At 29.7% G+C, this 17,908-nt stretch overlaps 2 protein-coding genes across 2 annotated transcripts; one reads left to right on the plus strand and one right to left on the minus strand.

The window, feature by feature from the left end:
- Positions 1-2,508: 2,508 nt before the first annotated feature.
- LOC107060932 (zinc-finger homeodomain protein 7-like) lies at positions 2,509-3,931 on the minus strand. The gene is made up of 2 exons (XM_015309512.1): positions 3,677-3,931; positions 2,509-2,946 (listed from the first exon to the last, which is right to left on the minus strand). Exons 1-2 carry the CDS (start codon positions 3,929-3,931, stop codon positions 2,509-2,511), a joined length of 693 nt encoding a protein of 230 aa, XP_015164998.1.
- Positions 3,932-9,978: 6,047 nt separating this feature from the next.
- Positions 9,979-16,811, plus strand: LOC102598505 (ubiquitin-like domain-containing CTD phosphatase). Its single transcript, XM_006349288.2, has 6 exons — positions 9,979-10,314; positions 13,096-13,240; positions 15,598-15,712; positions 15,791-15,854; positions 15,977-16,142; positions 16,295-16,811. Exons 1-6 carry the CDS (start codon positions 10,049-10,051, stop codon positions 16,538-16,540), a joined length of 1,002 nt encoding a protein of 333 aa, XP_006349350.1. The 5' UTR covers positions 9,979-10,048; the 3' UTR covers positions 16,541-16,811.
- The last annotated feature ends 1,097 nt before the right edge of the window (positions 16,812-17,908 follow it).

Consider the following 17,908-nt stretch of genomic DNA (forward strand, 5'->3'; position numbering starts at 1 on the left):
ACCATGCTAGTTTAAACATGTAATTGACTTGTCGGAACAAGTTAAGAAAGAAATCTATATATTTTCCTACTATCTTAAAATGTGATGTCATGTGGAAATTAAGACCTAAAATGTTGTAAAAAAATAAATTAAAAACATAAATTAAAATAGAAAACTTAATACTTAATATTATTAAATTCTATGGATCAAAGACATGAGAAAAAAGAAACCAAAATATTAAACAAGTAGAGAACACAGAAAGACTTATTTTAAGTAACTAATCCTTATTCCTTAGATGCCCATTTTTCCTAAGGGCCCAATTCTGCGTCTGGTGTTGTTAATCCAATTCTTCAAGAATTTGGGAGTGATTCCAATTTCATCACAAAAGGGGATAACTTGTTCATTGTTCTTTGTCCATTTCCATCCCATGATCTCGTTTGCAAAAATCCAAATTCTCTCTCTTTGGTAAGGATTCAACCTTATTCTCACTGAAGAAGACGAACAACTATTGTACTTTCTTTTCAACTCCCTCACTTCTATCTCTCCTCCATCCATCTCCATCTTTGTCTCCACATCAATGTTGTTCTTCTCAAACGTTTCACAAAGTTGTTGTAGTGGTGGATCATCCATGATAATAAGGGGAGTACCTGTTATTATAGTTGAAGATATAATTAATTACCTATATAAAATTATAGATTCTAGATCTAAAAATTCCTTTGACGTTTTAAGTAAGAAAGGAACAAAAAGCAATCAATTTTTCTTCTCTTTTAGTTTAGTGAACAAAATTTTGCCTTTGGATGTGTAGTTCTATAATCTTTAAGTTGACGGTAAATACAATTTAAAGATTGCCCTAAAAAAGAGAGAGCTCATATTTCTACACATGATGATCTGATGAATCACATTTGACCTACGAAAAAAATCAAATCAACAAGTGAGAGATATATGGGTTGAAAAAAAAGTATGATTGATCTTTGTGATTTCAACAAGTACCGTGGCAAGGATGATTAATAGAAATGATAGGACTCTCCACCCCGTCCTCTACCTCCACCTCAACTTTTCTATGAAAATTTCGATGGCAATGACAAGCAGCACAAATGAAGGATTCAAGGGTTTCAGGGGCACCAGTTGGACAAAATTCACCACAACCATCAAGTACATAACCATTAGATCTAGTTGTATAGTTATGCCTACACTCAAGATATTTCACAAGAAAATGCTTGTTGTTGTTAGAAGCCATAAGAAAGAGAGAAATTAATTGAAAGAGAGTTAGCTAGGAAACTAGTCTAGCGGTGAGGGGCAATAGGCAAAATAGTTAGTAGATAATATAGATGGGAGGAAGATTGAGGTGTCTGCTTACTAGGGCTGCATTGCATGGATCAAATGCCATTTGGAAATAGTTAATAAAACAAAATTTTGTACTTTATTGAAGTAATTCATGATTTTTGGAGTACTCCAGATATTAATTGTCATCTACTTCCTGTTTCTGCATTATCAAGTACTTGCTTTGTAAATTCATAGATGGAATTAATTCGATCAGAGTATTTATAAGACTAGTTAGAAACTATTTAGTTATGGATTAACCAGGGATTACTGACAAATTCTGTAGCTAATTTCGTATTTTCTAGTATAAAAAAGGATGACATATTTAATACTCAGTAAATAACGGAGCTAATTAATAGAAATATATTTTCTATGTTCATGAGTTGCCGTCCAAATTCACATAAAGTAAGGCTGATTCTTTTCCTATTTTATCTCTTCGCACAACACAATATACCATGTATTTTAGTTAATTAAATTTTATTTATGCATTGATAGCTGACCTACCAACATATATTGTGGGAGAATACTATTCATCATCATCAGAAAATGTTGCTTAGTGGTAAACTTGAAATAGGATAAAATTTATTATTAGCAGAAATTCTAAATCTATTTTGTAGTGGCTTCTTTAGTGATGGTAATTGAAACATGTTTAAGTTAAGTGATGTGCTTAATTTGGTGTTCAATTTTGTGCTCATCTAGTTTTATGGGTATTGCTTTTCCCAAAATCAGTATTCAAGGTGGCTGAAATGAGATTTGTCAATACAATTAAAATCATGGATAATATTGAAATTGCAATTAATTTCAAATTGCTTCAGATAAGCCATCGAGGTGGATAACCACCATTCCATCAGTAAAATTTACTCTTCTTCTTTATCTTGAAAGAATATTTTTATTTTTATTTTATTTTCGAAGATTAGTATGCATATATGTAAAGCCAGCAACAAATGAAGAAACTATTTTATGGAAAATCCATTAAAATCAACAAGTTCGAACAACAAAACAAGACCTTTGAAACATAAAACGATGGATCAATCGATACTTGAGTAAAAAGGAAATTATAAATGAAATGACCAGGTTGGGAAGATAGCTAGCTAGCCTATATATACTCGTAGAAGTATATTATGTGTCTAACCCTAGTTACATAGCCCACCCAAACAAAAACATACAGAAAAAAAAGAGCAAGAACAACAACAACAATAATAACACTTCTTAATTGGGACAATTATGATTGTCAGAAGATATTGATTCTTCGGCTTGAGCAAGGTGTAACTTTTTGATAGCTTTGCCCTTGGCTTTGATATACATCTCAAAACCATCTGGTTTCTCATCTTCATCCTTCTTGATCTTCTTATTCTTTCCATTTTCTGATCTTATGTTTAAAGTCCATTCTAGTTGGTTAGCTAGTATCTTCGGTTTTTCTTTCTCATATTCTTCAACAATATATTCATCCCATGACTTTTTTCTCTTGTTTCCACCATCATTTTTGTTACTATACACCCACTTTTGAGTAGCTCTAGTCATAATGGATTCCGCCAGTGCAATTGAAACTCCCGGAGAATCAAATATTTGTGCAGTGATATGACTGAGATGATTAGTATTTTTGGTGTTTGATGATTCCTCCGTCTTCACATCCCTTTGGGTCACAGCCTATTCAAGAGTGGATGCATAAACTTGTTATCAAATGATTTTTATATATATATATGCTTTCACTTTTTCTCTAGGCAAGAATTGCTAGTATAGATTTAGTGGATATGAAAATCTTTCGAAATCTTAAGTGTATGACGGAAATTCTTTTATTAGGTAAGTAAGAAATTAAATATTTTTTATTTCAATTTTCTAGTGCAAAATTTCCATTTGGAGATGAAAGATGATTTTTTTTTTTGGATTTTTAATAGATTACTTGGTTTGACTATGTAAATTTTTACCATGATGAAATTATTTTTTAATCTTATAATCTCTTCCCTCATTTTTCTTCTCTTACCCTGATGTAATTATGTTTATTTATTTAAAATAATAATATTTTTTGGAGAATAAAATAAAATTATTTCATACATGTGACTTTGTTTGATTTGATTCATAATTTATGAAAGTAAATGAGACTTTTAAATCTTGTCATCTTAAATCAATAATCTATACAATTTTCTTCTTCTTTAAATCAGTAACTAGTTATAATTGATAGCATTACTTTTAAACAGATGAAAAATAGAAGAAAAAAACATTAATTGAAACAGATCTAAAAAAAGATAGTAATTTTGATAATAAATGAAAAATTTAAAAGTATTTTTATGTCTTTTTTGGGCAAATCAAACAACAATTCAACGATTCATTCAAAAAAGTATGACAATTGTTATTTTAATAAAATTCTAATAAAATTAACCTGTTGTTGTGTTGGTGCTGGTGGAACCTGATGATTGTTGACATCCAACCTACGATGGACATTCCGATGACAATGACAAAATTGACATTGGAAAAATTCTATGCTACCAACGGGACCGCCAGGAGCAAAAGCTTGGCAACCATCAATAACATTAACACTTGCTAAAAGACAACGATTGCACTCACCATAAACGACTAGACCTTTAGGCTTATAAATGGCCCTAGCAGCTTGATTAGCTCGAAGCATGTTAGCCATGATTGTTGGTAATTTCTTTTGGGGAAGGATATGAGTACTAATTTTCTTTAGAAATAGTGTGTTAAAACTTTTAAGAAATGGTCCAGTTAAATAGAAGGTTCAAAAATTATAAATCTGATAAAAACTAAAATTATTAATTATAGTAGATTATACATTGAATTGAGCTTAGAGCTAAAATTGATTTTGAAAAGAAGATTTGTCTCATTTAAAATTTATTACAGTAATACAAAAAAGATGGAAAGTTAATTTGGAGTTGAATTTTGCACCCCTATATTTTTTTTTAAAAAAAATTCTTGCAAAATAATGAAATCACTTCTTTTTGTAAAAAAAAAAAAACATTCACATGGGCAAAATTGAAACACAAACATTTAAAACACACACATGTAATTAAGAAATGCTCAATAAAAAAATATTGACCTTCTTTCAATGCAATTGGTGGGTGTTGTTTTAACGTTATGAAACTTTTAAAAAATACTATATAATATTTTAATGTATAAACTTAAAAAGTAAAAATATATACCAAATTTATATTTAATTTTAAACTTCCTATTTAGCCTTAATAACATTGTCATATAAATATTATAATACATCTAAAATTATAAATTTTACTTTTTTTTAAATATCTCAAAAAAATATTTATCTTAAAAATTTCATATTCAATCATTTACCTTAGAAAACCAAATTAAGGGAAAATAACTTACAAAAAATAAAAATCAAATTACAAAGCTCTTTATTAGAAGTCTGAAGGAAAATCAGTCCACTAAAAGCCAACAATGGGAAGCTTTTTAATTTTTCCCTTGCGGAATTTTTTTAAAACTGTTTTTCAATTTTTTCCCCGTGGATTTTAAAAAAATAAATAAAAATATGTAAGAAAATAAAGAGGTTAGATTGCAAATCATAAAATATTAGGATTAAATATAAATTACTAGAAAAAAAGACATGTTAGGGTGTAAAATGCACTTGACTCATTTGTTTTGAATATACTTATTTTCAAACTTTATTTCAAAATTAATTAGCTATCCATATATTAGATCCAATTAAGTAGATTTAACTACTATGACAAATAAATCTGACCTCATAATATGAATTATTACATCATTGCATATTAGTTGATTAGAAAATAAATACTCTAGTTGGTTTTATAAGAACTATCATAATTTGTATCCCAAATTTGAAGAATTATTTTGAGTATTTTTTCGATTAGTTAAGAATAGGCATGTCTCTAGGTATACTCTAGGCGGTAGGACTGAATTTGAGTGTGTTAAAATGGACAAAATGAATTTGATTGACTCAGAATTTATTTAGATTGAAATGAGCTAAAGATCAAGTCATAACTTAATTCGCTCAATTTTTATCTAGTTAAATTCTCTGTTTGTTTTCTTATAATTTGTCTAAGCACCTAATAATTTCTTTTTTCTTATATTATATCTATAAATAACTTGTCATGAAATTTTAAAAAATCTTTTAAAAAGTATTTAGATAAAGTTTTACATGAATCAATTTGAGTTGTGTATCGGTCAAAATGATTTGATCTAATGAAATAAGTAAATCAGTAATTTGTCCAAATCTAAATGGGTTAGTCAAGTCATGATTTTATGGACTGATTTGGTCATTTCTATTTATAATACATGTATGATCACCACGACGATCACAAGGGCTTCCACATTCTGTCATTAAATGTTATTTACCTATATCAATTATATAACTATGTATGTATAAATATAACCGTGTACAAATGAGTTCAGTTGAATAATTTTGACTTAAATTTTATAAATAATAAATTCCAAAACCCAATAATTCGAATGATCAATTGATTTTTTGGCATCTCAAAATCAGAAAATTCAAATATTAAATTTGCATAAATAATTATATATAGAGTTTCAAGGAATGGAGCAACAAAAAGTATATATATGGACAAGTAAACTACTCTCTTTCTCCTTTTTAATGTGTTCTGATTTTAATTTGACATGAAATTTAAGAAAATAAAAGATATTTTTGACTTACAATTTTAAATTATAGATATGTATAATGTCAATATGCTTTTCAATTTTATGATTTTAATTATGTAATGTCACGCAAAAAATTTTCTATGAAAATTTCAATAACAATGGCAAGCAGCATAGATGAAGGATTCAAGGAGCACCAATTGATCCCAATTCACAACAATCATCAAGTACATTGCCATTATCTAGCAACATAGTTATGCATACACTCAAAATACTTCACCTGTCCGTAATTACTTATCCAATTTTTCTTTTTACTTGTTCATTTTAACAAATCAAGAAAGGACAATTTTTTTGACCTATTATACCCTCAATTAATTACTTAAAAAAAGGTAAAACTTCTTGAAAATTTTAAACTTTTAAGAGATTAGTGTCAAAAACACACCTAACCTATTCCTTTTTTTGAGTTTCATACCTAAATTATTGAGAGTGTGAATTTCATACCTAAACTATCACTTATTAGTTTGAGAAACACACCTCTCTATTTTATAATACTCTCATCATGGTGTGTGTAATACACTCTCCCTTTTATTTAAAAAAGTTGCCACATCATCTCCTCCACTCCCCTTTAAATATTAATTTAGAGATTTTTTATATTTTTTTTAAAAAAAATAATTCTACCCATTCCACCTAACCCTCTGCTTTCAAATTTTTTTCTCGTTTTGTGTTAGATATATACATATCGAAAATATTTTTTACTTGCCGCCGCAAGACTTTTTTTAAAACAATTTTTTTATTTATGTTATATTTGGTACACAAGTAGAAAAAAATTCCTAAAAATATATGTACATATCTAACACAATATGAGAAAAATGTAAAATAAAAATAAAAATTGGAGTGGAGGTTTAAATAGGATATGGTAGAATTTTATTTTTTTAAAATAAAATAATATCAATTTTTTTTAGGGATTGAATGGGTTTTTTTTTGGAGGGGGAGGGGGGAGCGGAAGTATGATTTTAAAAAAAAAAATTCATAAAAGAAATTAAAACCAAGGTGAAATATTTTTCTCCATGTGAAATGCTTTTTCAAATAAAAGAGAGTATATTACGCACCCTAGTGAGGTGTGTTTCTCAAACTAATAAATGATAATTTAGGTATGAAATTCACACTCTCCATAGTTTAGGTATGAAACAAAAAAAGGAATAGTTTTGGTGTGTTTTTGACATTTATCTCAATTTTTAATTCATCCACTTCATAATTAATAGAAGTAAAATGATAAATCCACTATATTAATCATTATTTTTTAATAAGTGTGTTAATTCAAAAGTAGACAAGTAATTTATGATAGAAAAAGTGTTGCACAACAAAATGCTTGTGGTTGGAAGCCATGGGAAAGAAAGAAATTAATTAAAGGAGAGTTAGCTAGGAAACAAGTCTAGCGGTGAGGGGAAAAGGCAAAAGAGTGAGTACATAATATAGATGGGAGAAAGGTAGAGGTATCTGCTTACTATGACTGCATGACATGGATCAAATGCCATTTGAAAATAATTAATAAATTTTTATTGATCAAAATAACTTGAATTTTATATATGCTTGGACTTTAATTAATAAATATTTATTGGTCAACTTAACTTGGATTTTAAATATCTCTGGACTTTATTAAAGTTAAATATGAAATGTGTGGTCAATGAAATCTAAAAGGGTTAAAGGCATAAGAATTTTTTAAATTATGATCGATTTTTTAGTGACACATCTTAATTTAACTGAGGTCTCATAATTAAACTTATTTTTTTGCACTTTGTGCAATATTTGTGCTGATGTGCACCTAGCGTGACTGCACACATGAAAACTTTTTTGAAGCGGCATTGACCAATAGAAGTTGGCCACGTTTCATTAAAATTCTCAAGACAACTAATATGTAAATTGGTGGGCACATGTCATTTTTTAATTGATTTGACAATTTATTATTTTACATAATTATTGACATTGAAACTTGTATATTATTTAATCATTTTCATTTCTTTCTTTGTAAAATATTTATTTCCTTCCTCACTTTAATTTTTGTTTTCACTTTTATTAAAATTTTATCTTCTCACCTTTAATTATTTTTTTAAAAAAAATTACGTGTATTTTTTTAATTGTTTAAAAAAAAAAATGTGTCCTTTAATTTTAATGTTGTTTAATATTTTATTTGACTTTTTCACCTTTTTTTAATTTTCATCTGAAATTAATTTATTTTAAATACAAAACAGTTGAAATCAAATCAAAAGAAAGACAAAAACAATAAAAAAAAGAGAATAAATCAACAAAAAAAAAGAGAAAAAATAATGAATGAAAGTAAAAAAGTGGAAAAAAGGGTTAAATACAAGACAATTTTTTTAATTAAAGAATTACGTTGTTAACTTTAAATAAAAGATAAAGAGAATGAGAATATTGTTTAAATATTTTTTTAAAAAGTAAAATAAATATTTACATACGTGCTTTTTTTTTTTTTTAAATGAAAAATGCTAGGTTCATGAGGCTACAAGCAGGCATGCCAGGGGTAGTTTGGTAATTTGTTGTTTTCTTTTTTAAAATTTTATCTTTTATCACTTCATATATATTAAAAAATTATGTAAAAACTATTATAAATCATAATAAGTAATTGCTTAAAATATTTGAAAATATATTGAAACTTTTCGTTAACTCTCAAAATTTCATCTATAGTCCTATACCATATAAATTGGAATAAAGGGAGATATTATGTAAAATACATAAAATATATCGTAATTCACAATAATTAATACTTTAAATATCAAAAGAATTTATAAAAAAATTGATTGACTTTTGAAATTTCATTTGTATCACATAAATCAACACAAATGGAGTAATATATATTATGTGAAAATTACGTAAAAAATACTATAAATCACAATAATTAGCAACCTAATATATATTACGTAAAAAGTACTATAAGTCACAATAATTAACAATTTAATAAATCTCTCTCTCTCTCTATATATAATATAAAAAAATAATTAATTTCAAATTCCACTTATATCACATAAATAAATTAAAATAGAAAGAATAATATATATTTTGAGTCCTGTGCTAGCACGGGGTCCTTATCTATTAAAGATACAAAATTGCGAAGATATAAATTTCAAAATTATCATTGTGTATCTTGTTATCGTAGATAAATGATATGTTTCTACTATATTTTTAGTCAAAACAAATTTGATTCCTTTCCACTCAATTATATTTTTTCATAAAGTATAAATTATCCAAATTATAATTAGAATTTGCTAATCAATTAAATTTAGTCATTGATTTTTCTATATGTCACGTGTCTTCAATTTAAATAAGATTAAAAAAAATGAAAAAAGAAAATAAAAAGGAACCGAATCCATAAAATTTTAACCTCAGAAAGTTCTTGAAACATTAATAATCAACAATGTTTGATATTTTAAACTTACTTTTCAAATTAAATATCTTAAGAAAATAATACTATAGTTAATATATACCCAATCAAATAAAAAAATTATCTTTCTTCAAGTATCTTTATATTTCTAGAATAATGTTAATAAATCTTTGTAATAGTTATATCAATTTAAAGACGTTGAAATATATTTTTAAATTTAAAATTGATAAAATCTTAACTTACATCAACCATGTCTCAAGAAATATAGATTTAAAACAAAATTTTCCTTTTAAAAATAATAATAATTAAAGATTATCATTAAAATTTGATTTTAGGTTATCAACTTAATTTAGTTGTTATTAACGTTTGTTAATTGTGAGTAGAAAGGAGATAATTAGTGTGAGATACCATATATAATTTATTTTTTCTACTTTCATCTGAGCATCATTTTACTGAATTAAAGAAGTTTTTTTAATAAATAAATAATTTAAAAATAATTTGACTTATCAAAAAATTTGGAAAATGTTTTTCTCCCTACCAATTACACTGAAAAATCTTAAACTTAATGTGAAGGTATAATTCCCAGACTGTTTTTTTTTAATTCCCAGATTGTAATCCCACTCTCAATTTTTTTTTTTTAAAACTTAAAATTAAAAGTAAAGAGGCATAAATATTTTTTTTTTAAAAAACTTAAAATTAAAAGTAAAGAGGCGTAAACATTGTACTTTCTAGTGAAGTGTACCTAGTGCATTTGAGAAGTAACGAAAAAAAAAAATGGCTTCGGAATCATCGTCGGCGGTGTCTCCGATGACGGTGGAAGAGTTGACGCTGGCGGTGAAATGGAGCGGTAAAGAGCACACCGTCAGAGTCTGCGGCGATGACACCGTCGGCGAGTTGAAACGACGGATATGTGAAGTCACAAATGTTTTGCCTAAACGCCAGAAGCTTCTATACCCAAAAGTTGGTGCAAAACTCGCTGATGATTCTCTTCTTCTATCTCAAATTCCTCTCAAATCCTCCTTCAAGATGACTATGATCGGGTGAGCAACCCTCCTTTTTTTTTTTTATCCCCAAAGTCGGGTCTGAATGTACTGAATTTGATGTAGAGTTTTCGTATAGACGGACGATGCTGATTAATTTGGGATTGAGATTTAGTTGTATGATTAATTACAATCTCTATATGTTGATTTTTTAATATATTTTTTTTAGTATATACTATTTTATGACTGATGAATGTTTTGGGTATGCTTAGGCAGATTAGAGAATCTCATCTTTTTTTTGCCTTTGCTGGGATTTGAACTGAGTTTTTCATCTCATTTTGAACAGAAAAGTATACGGAGACATATATGCTGATTGTCAAATTGTATAATTTGAAGTATGAGTTGATAACTTATAAGCATGTCCTCATTTTAATTGTTCTTACCAACAACCTGTATTGGTGAAAGGTTTCTTTTGTCGTTAAATTTGTAGCCAAGATAATAAGGTAGTTTGAATTAACCAATTAGTAAATGTAAAACAAGTCTGGATATGAAAAATTAAATAAAATAAGATCTCATCAATCAAAATTATTCTTAACTACTTATACATTTTGGGTAGAGGATGGATCAAGTAGAGAGAAAGATCTCCTTTTTATTGTTATTTTCCTTACTGAGCAAATTGCATGATAGGTATCAGTTGTGTATGATTTAAATGTAACTTTTTTCTCTTAAAACCAGATGCTACCTAGCATTTTGCATCTAAATGAATCACTATAACAGATGAACATGTGACACCGTGTCGTACCATTATTTTCAAGTCTATGCTGCATGCATTAATGCATTTGACATTAGAAAAATATAAATCTTTGGCAGTTATTGGCGAGTACTGAATGGCCAAGTAGGTGTCCCATGTATTTAGCAATAGTCGAATGCTCAAAAGGATATTGACAGTTATGCTTATCACAACAGCCAAGCTAAGAGTCTTATGAGACCTGTTTAAAAAAAGAAAAGATAAAACCAAAAGAAAACATTCACGTTAATGATCCACAAACCAATTTGAACAATTTTTGGCTAGACTCAAGAAAACCCTTCGGCGAAGCTGTACAATTGCATATTTCACTGGACACCAAAATAGACTGTTATTTTCTTCTGTTAGTGTTCCTTTGGTGTAAGTGTTCCATAAATGTTATATTCACAGGTTAATTTTCCGGCCTCATACCATGTTTGATTGCTTATGATAAGTTGTTGATATTCTTAATATGGAAGGTGAATTATTAATCTTGCGCATGTTTGATGTAAGGTGTTCGGTTATAGGGAATGAGAACATTTTCCGTTGTTGTCCCATCTGATTTCTTTTAGTTGGATGAGAAGAATATCACTTTAGGCTCTTTAGATGCAACTCTCTTTAGGCAATTAGAGAGGGGAAGTCTCTCCATAAAGGAATACCTTTTTCGATGCAGGATATTTAAGAGGAAGGCTGAGATGACAGGCTTTTTTTTCAAGCCTTCTTTAATATGGTTATCTTGTTACAAAAGATTATGTGCAATGAAAGCCATCTTTATTATGTGGTTTGGTATGAGAGAGTGCTTTTGCATCTTATTCTGAAGGAAGTTTCCTCTTAACTTTTTTCTGGTCAATTTATGCTAAGTAGAATCATGGGTGCTATATAATATAGATCAAATTGCTGATCATTTGAGGTAAGATCTGGTAGCACCAAGTCTAGCCTTTTCTTTTTTACCATAAGGTTTGGTAGAACAGTTAAGTAATACATGGATTGTTAGATGGAGAGAATAATAATATGGAGATTGTAGTTGTAAAGAATCACAATATGAAATGTTCAAAAAAACAAGAAAAGAATCACAATATGAAACTATGAAGCAGCAAAGATTCACAATATGAGACAATTCATATTGTGCTTGATGTCCAGGCTATTTGCATGGATTGGAACAAACTTGAACGTCTGGGTAATAATGCCCTAGGTCTTAATATATCAATAACTACTCATCTGTTAAAAAAGTTACTACAACAAAAATGGTAAAATCATTCTTAATATGATTCGTTATATTATAATATGTAAAATAAGCTCAAAATTCTGTATTTCAATTAGAAGTATCAATAAAAGAAACTTTAAGAAAAAAATATTTAATTTGCATGTGGTCTATAAGTGGGTTAAATTGCCTTCCTACATCAGCCTAGATTATTATCTTTTGTGATGTACCAAGGGATAAATTTTGTCATTAATGTCGTAATATGGTTGGATTTTCTAATCCATTTATTGTCAAAAATCACCTCCAGATGATATTGGATAATGCAACCAAATGGCCAATTTGAAATATGGCATCTAATGCGGGGTTTAGTTGACATACCAAATGTTGGCTAGCAATATAATAGTCCACTCAGTTTTTTTTTTTTTTTTGATATTTTCTAGATAATTTGTTTGATGTAATGTTCTTGGTGATGCTTGAAGTATGAAAACTACATCCTTTGTTTTTCTTCAATTTATAATTCCATTTATTTTTCTTCTCTCTTCTTCCCTTCATCTTTAGGGATAAGTTATTATGTGTGTCGTATGTGCATTGTTGCTTGAGTTTATAAAATTTGAATTATGAGAAGAAGAGTTCAATTATGATAAAGTAATAGATTTTTGTTACTGTATCCACAAGTCTTCTATGAACGCTTGTTTAAGTTCTTGTTGCTACGATATAGTGCAACTAAGCTTATTGAAGAAAAAACTGCTAACTATCAGACTTTAATTAAGGGTAATGAGTACAACAACATACCTAGTATAGAAATGAGTAACTGTTCAATTTTTTTAGGGGTAATGAGTATTATTTTGATTTGCAGGACAGTTGAAGATGATATAATTGTGGATCAAGTGGAATCTCCAGATATCATTGATGATTTTGAGATTGAGCAAGACGAAGCCGTAGATATAAAGGATAAAGAAATCAACAAAGAGAAGTTGAGAAGGCGCATTGCACAGCACAAGGTTGTTCCCTTAACACTTCCCTATTCTTATAATGAAAATTGGATGTACATGAAACTTGTGGACCTTTTACGCTGATACCCTTCATACTATATTTGTTTTTACTTGTATGCGTCATTGGGAAAACTAATTGAACACATTTATGGAGACAATCATTCTTTCCTATGCGTGGAGAGAATGATGGTTGGATTTGGAAATAGAGGAATTCTTTCTACAATTATGAAAGAAGAATAACGTTAACAAAAGTTTATAATACGGAATTATATTCCATTATAATTCAGGATCTTTTTATATTACCATCTTGGATTTTTTTTTTTTGAGGAGGATACCATCTTGGATGCTGATGTGAAGGAAAATTGTTTTATTCAAAGAAAACGAAAAATATTGGGTCTGGAGTGATTTAGAATTTTGATCAAGTTTAGATTCTTTTGCCTTTTGTTTTGTAAACCAAGAAATCCATTGTTTTCAAATTTTAAAGTCCGTGTATAACGTAACACCACCTTAACAACAGACTCTGTTCATCGAATGATTCAAACTCAGATGCACACCTACCATGTATATCTAATAGTTGAGAAATGATTCAGAAAATATTTATACTTAGTAGTGATGGAACTTTTTGGGACTTGAGGTTTAGGAGGAATTTTCAGGATTGGGAGGTGAGCGAGCTCCAGAGATTGCTAGAGTTACTTCAAAAGCAATGCGAGCCAGTCGACAGATCCAATGCTTTGAGTTGGGAGTTGGGGAATAACAATATATTTTTGGTTAAGTCCTTCTATGCGTAGAAGCTTTTTGGTTAGGATAGATGATAACTTTCCATATGCATCAGTTTGGATACCTGAGGTGCCGAGGATGGTATGCTTTTTCACGTGGCTAGTTACTAGAAGGGTGATTTTGATGGTGGAGAATCTTAGGAACAAAAGGTTCCTTGCTTGAGCTGGTGTTTCCTTTCTAAGGATACGGGTGAGGACGTGGAGCATATTTTGTTACATTGCGAATTAGCCATGGGGTGATGGGAGAATACTTTTAGATGGTTCGGTGTTTCTTGGGTAATGCCAAGATCCGTGAATGAATTGATGTTCACGTGGAAGAGTGGAGCTAGGAGAAGAAGGCACAAGGCTTGGAATGTTACTACTCTTGCTTTAATGTGGGTCATTTGGAAAGAGAGAAATAGGAGAGCTTTGAAGGGGTGGAGATGAGGTTTGCTCATTTAAGGAGTAGTCTCGATTCTTTATTTTCCTTTGGTACACCCATGTAGTTCCAGTGTGTATAGAGGATTGGGTGTCTTTTGGAGAGAACCATTTTTTGTAGGTTTCTCCTCTTGTTGGTATTCCACTTGTTAATGGCCAAGTTACCTTGACATTATCAATGAAACCTTTTACTTGATCAAAAAATTAAGTGATCATCAGATATTCTTCAAATTTCTCTCTTTGGACTGAAAATAATGAGGATATTGTGTGGCTTGGTTCATTTGCCTCTATTTGGTATATTTAAATGATGGGAACTTCTGCTTCTCAACAATCTAATGTTTTGAGTTGTAACATAGCTAGACTAATTTATTATTATCAGTTTCATATTTCAAAATACTTTCTGATGTTATTTTGTTTTGGTTCTTTTTTTTTTACTCGGGTGAGGGGCTGGTGGGAGTTGGAAGGAGCAGAGAGAAAGTACATTAATGGGGTGATCCATGGAAGTAGAGAAGAAGTGACAATAAATCCACATGATGGGGTGTGGGAATTGAAATGGGAGGGATTTCATATTTGGTTGCTGGGAGGTTTTGGGTGGAGTGGGTGTAGGGAAGATGATGGAAGAAGTTAGAGAGACAGACTTTATCAACATACAAAATGACTGTGGCTATTCTTTCTGATTAGATGGGGATATTGCTTTAATTTGTTATTGGGTTACTTTAATTTTTACTACCAAGCCCTCCTTCACCCAGAAAAAAAAAAGAAAAGAACCAAAACAAAATAACATCAGAAAGTATTTTGAAATATGAAACTGATAATAATAAATTAGTCTAGCTATGTTACAACTCAAAACATTAGATTGTTGAGAAGCAGAAGTTCCCATCATTTAAATATACCAAATAGAGGCAAATGAACCAAGCCACACAATATCCTCATTATTTTCAGTCCAAAGAGCTATTCATTATCGGTGCACAGATTCTTAACTATTTTTCTAAAAATAGCCAAGTTGCTTTTTTGGTAAGATGTGGCTATTGGTGCATTCAACTATAACTAGTTATAGTTATTTAAAATTACATCCAGTATATTTTCTCAATAATAAACAGCTGATATGTGTGGCTTAAAAACGCATGATGTGTGACTTGCCTTTTTATGATGATCATATTGGTGATTATTCAGATTGTGCTCCGTAATCCTTGCCGTGAAGGTAAAAAGCTGCTTGTTCTGGATATTGATTATACTTTGTTTGATCACCGGTCAACTGCAGAGAACCCACTCGAACTAATGAGGCCATGTAAGTGTCTTATTTGCCAATATTTTCCATTTATCCTTAGCTTGTTTGGTGTTTAATTTTGTCAATTACTGCATGCAGATCTTCATGAGTTTCTCTCGGCTGCTTATGCAGCATATGACATCATGATATGGTCGGCAACCAGGTGAGTATTTGCTTTTAGGACCATTGATAAATGATAACTCTGATGTTTTTGAAAATCATAGTATTTTTTGGGGAAGAGGTTTGTGATCTATATGCATGGCCTTACTCATTTTCTTTTTGCAGCATGAAGTGGGTTGAGGTGAAAATGAAACAACTTGGTGTACTCGATAATCCAAACTACAAAATTACAGCTATGCTGGACCATATGGCCATGATAACAGTACAATCGGATCATTATGGAGTTTTCGATTGCAAGCCGTTAGGCCTAATTTGGGCTCATTTTCCAGAGGTTGGTTTTTTTTATATTTAGTTGCTTCTTCTTCAATGAATTTATGGCATTAAACATTATGGTGGCATCACTATCTAAAGTTCGATATTCTGAATAAGTGTCTGAAAGATGGTAATTTGGCACACTAACATGTAGTCTTGATTATTGTGCAGTTTTACAGTCCCAAAAATACTATAATGTTTGATGACCTGCGAAGGAACTTCGTGATGAACCCTCAAAATGGGTTGCCTATAAAGCCATTCAGAAAGGCACACGCTAATCGTAGCAGTGATGACGAGCTCATGAAGCTCACTCAATATTTGTTTGCCATTTCAGATCTTGATGACTTGAGCGTTCTTGATCATAAAAAATGGGAGTCCTTCGATGGAGTCAGTTTCAAAAAACACAGATATTCCTAAGCGTCTGCAACTCCTCCCGAAGTCGACGGAAAAATGATTTGTGTTGGACAATACAAAGAGAAATGTATCCATTCCGTTCCACTACTAGGAGATAACTGAATATTTCTGATGTATACTTCTAATTATTAGTCAGAAGGGACTATGTTTTGCTGAAGTCATTTTGTATTTGGATGATTATGGATTTTTGTGTTTCATTAGGTTACTTATTCTACTAGTCATGGTTGTTAACATTATTGTCCGATTCAATGCTAAAATCCAGACTTTTTATTTGTCTTGACGCATTTCATCTTTCATATTCCAGCTAAGTGCAAAAAATGGGTAAGTAGGATTTTTGGTCCTTCAGTTATTGCTAAATTTTAATTTTTGTCCTTGTCCAATTAATTGATATGTGCATATTTGATCCCTTTGCTCGTGAATATTCACAATTTTAACATAATTATTAAGCATTTTATCACTTAGTTATTCATGTGTTTTGTTAAACTTGTGTTGTTACTCCATATTAAACGGTAATATAGTTCAAAGAAGAGTTCAAGTCTGACACACAAAAAAAAATTCAGTTAATTGATGATTAGATGTGTTTTTTTTTAGATTTCACAAGGATCAAAATTAAAATTTATCAATAATTGAGGAACCAAACTGCTATTGTCCCTAAATAAATATATACGCATCCTGTAAGTTTGTAGTTTGATTTTGCATATACTCCCTATTGAAGAAATGAAGTACGAAAATAGCTACATGAGCTTTAATTTGATTATGATATAAAATGGATTATTCTGGAAAGTTTGCTTTGTTACAGACTGGAATTTGGAGATAACATTACTTAAATAGTTTAAAAGACATGTGAGGTGTACGTAGCTTAGTTGGAGAGTTGTCCACATCTTCACCCTGATATAAAGGGTTTAAATCTCATTGTATTCCCCACGCAAATACAAAAAAGTTCTTAAATTATGAATCTATAAATATATGATTCTCACGTAACAATCCATATACTATTATCATTCATCTCGTTAAACCAAATATCATTTGTCACATAGTATGAATATGATAAATGTCACAAAAATGGAAAGCATTATTAGCAGTAACATATTTTGTACAATTAGAGATTAATTCGTAACATTACATTCAAACGTCACCCTATAGATACGCATTCTTAGTACTAAGTCATATAGTCTTAATTATTTTTTGAACAAATAAAAACGATCTCCTTAAATTCATTCTCATTTTATTTATTACTAAATCCAGTGTATTATCTTCCTCTCTCTTTTTTCTTCTTCATTTTCACAGTTCTAACAAAATCTTGAGTTTTATGAATGTATGAATCACCACTGAATTAATTTATTTATTTATTCAAAAAATAATCAAAGATCA

The sequence above is a fragment of the Solanum tuberosum genome, unplaced genomic scaffold, assembly GCF_000226075.1.
Source record: "Solanum tuberosum cultivar DM 1-3 516 R44 unplaced genomic scaffold, SolTub_3.0 scf00105, whole genome shotgun sequence".
Lineage (NCBI taxonomy): Eukaryota > Viridiplantae > Streptophyta > Magnoliopsida > Solanales > Solanaceae > Solanum > Solanum tuberosum.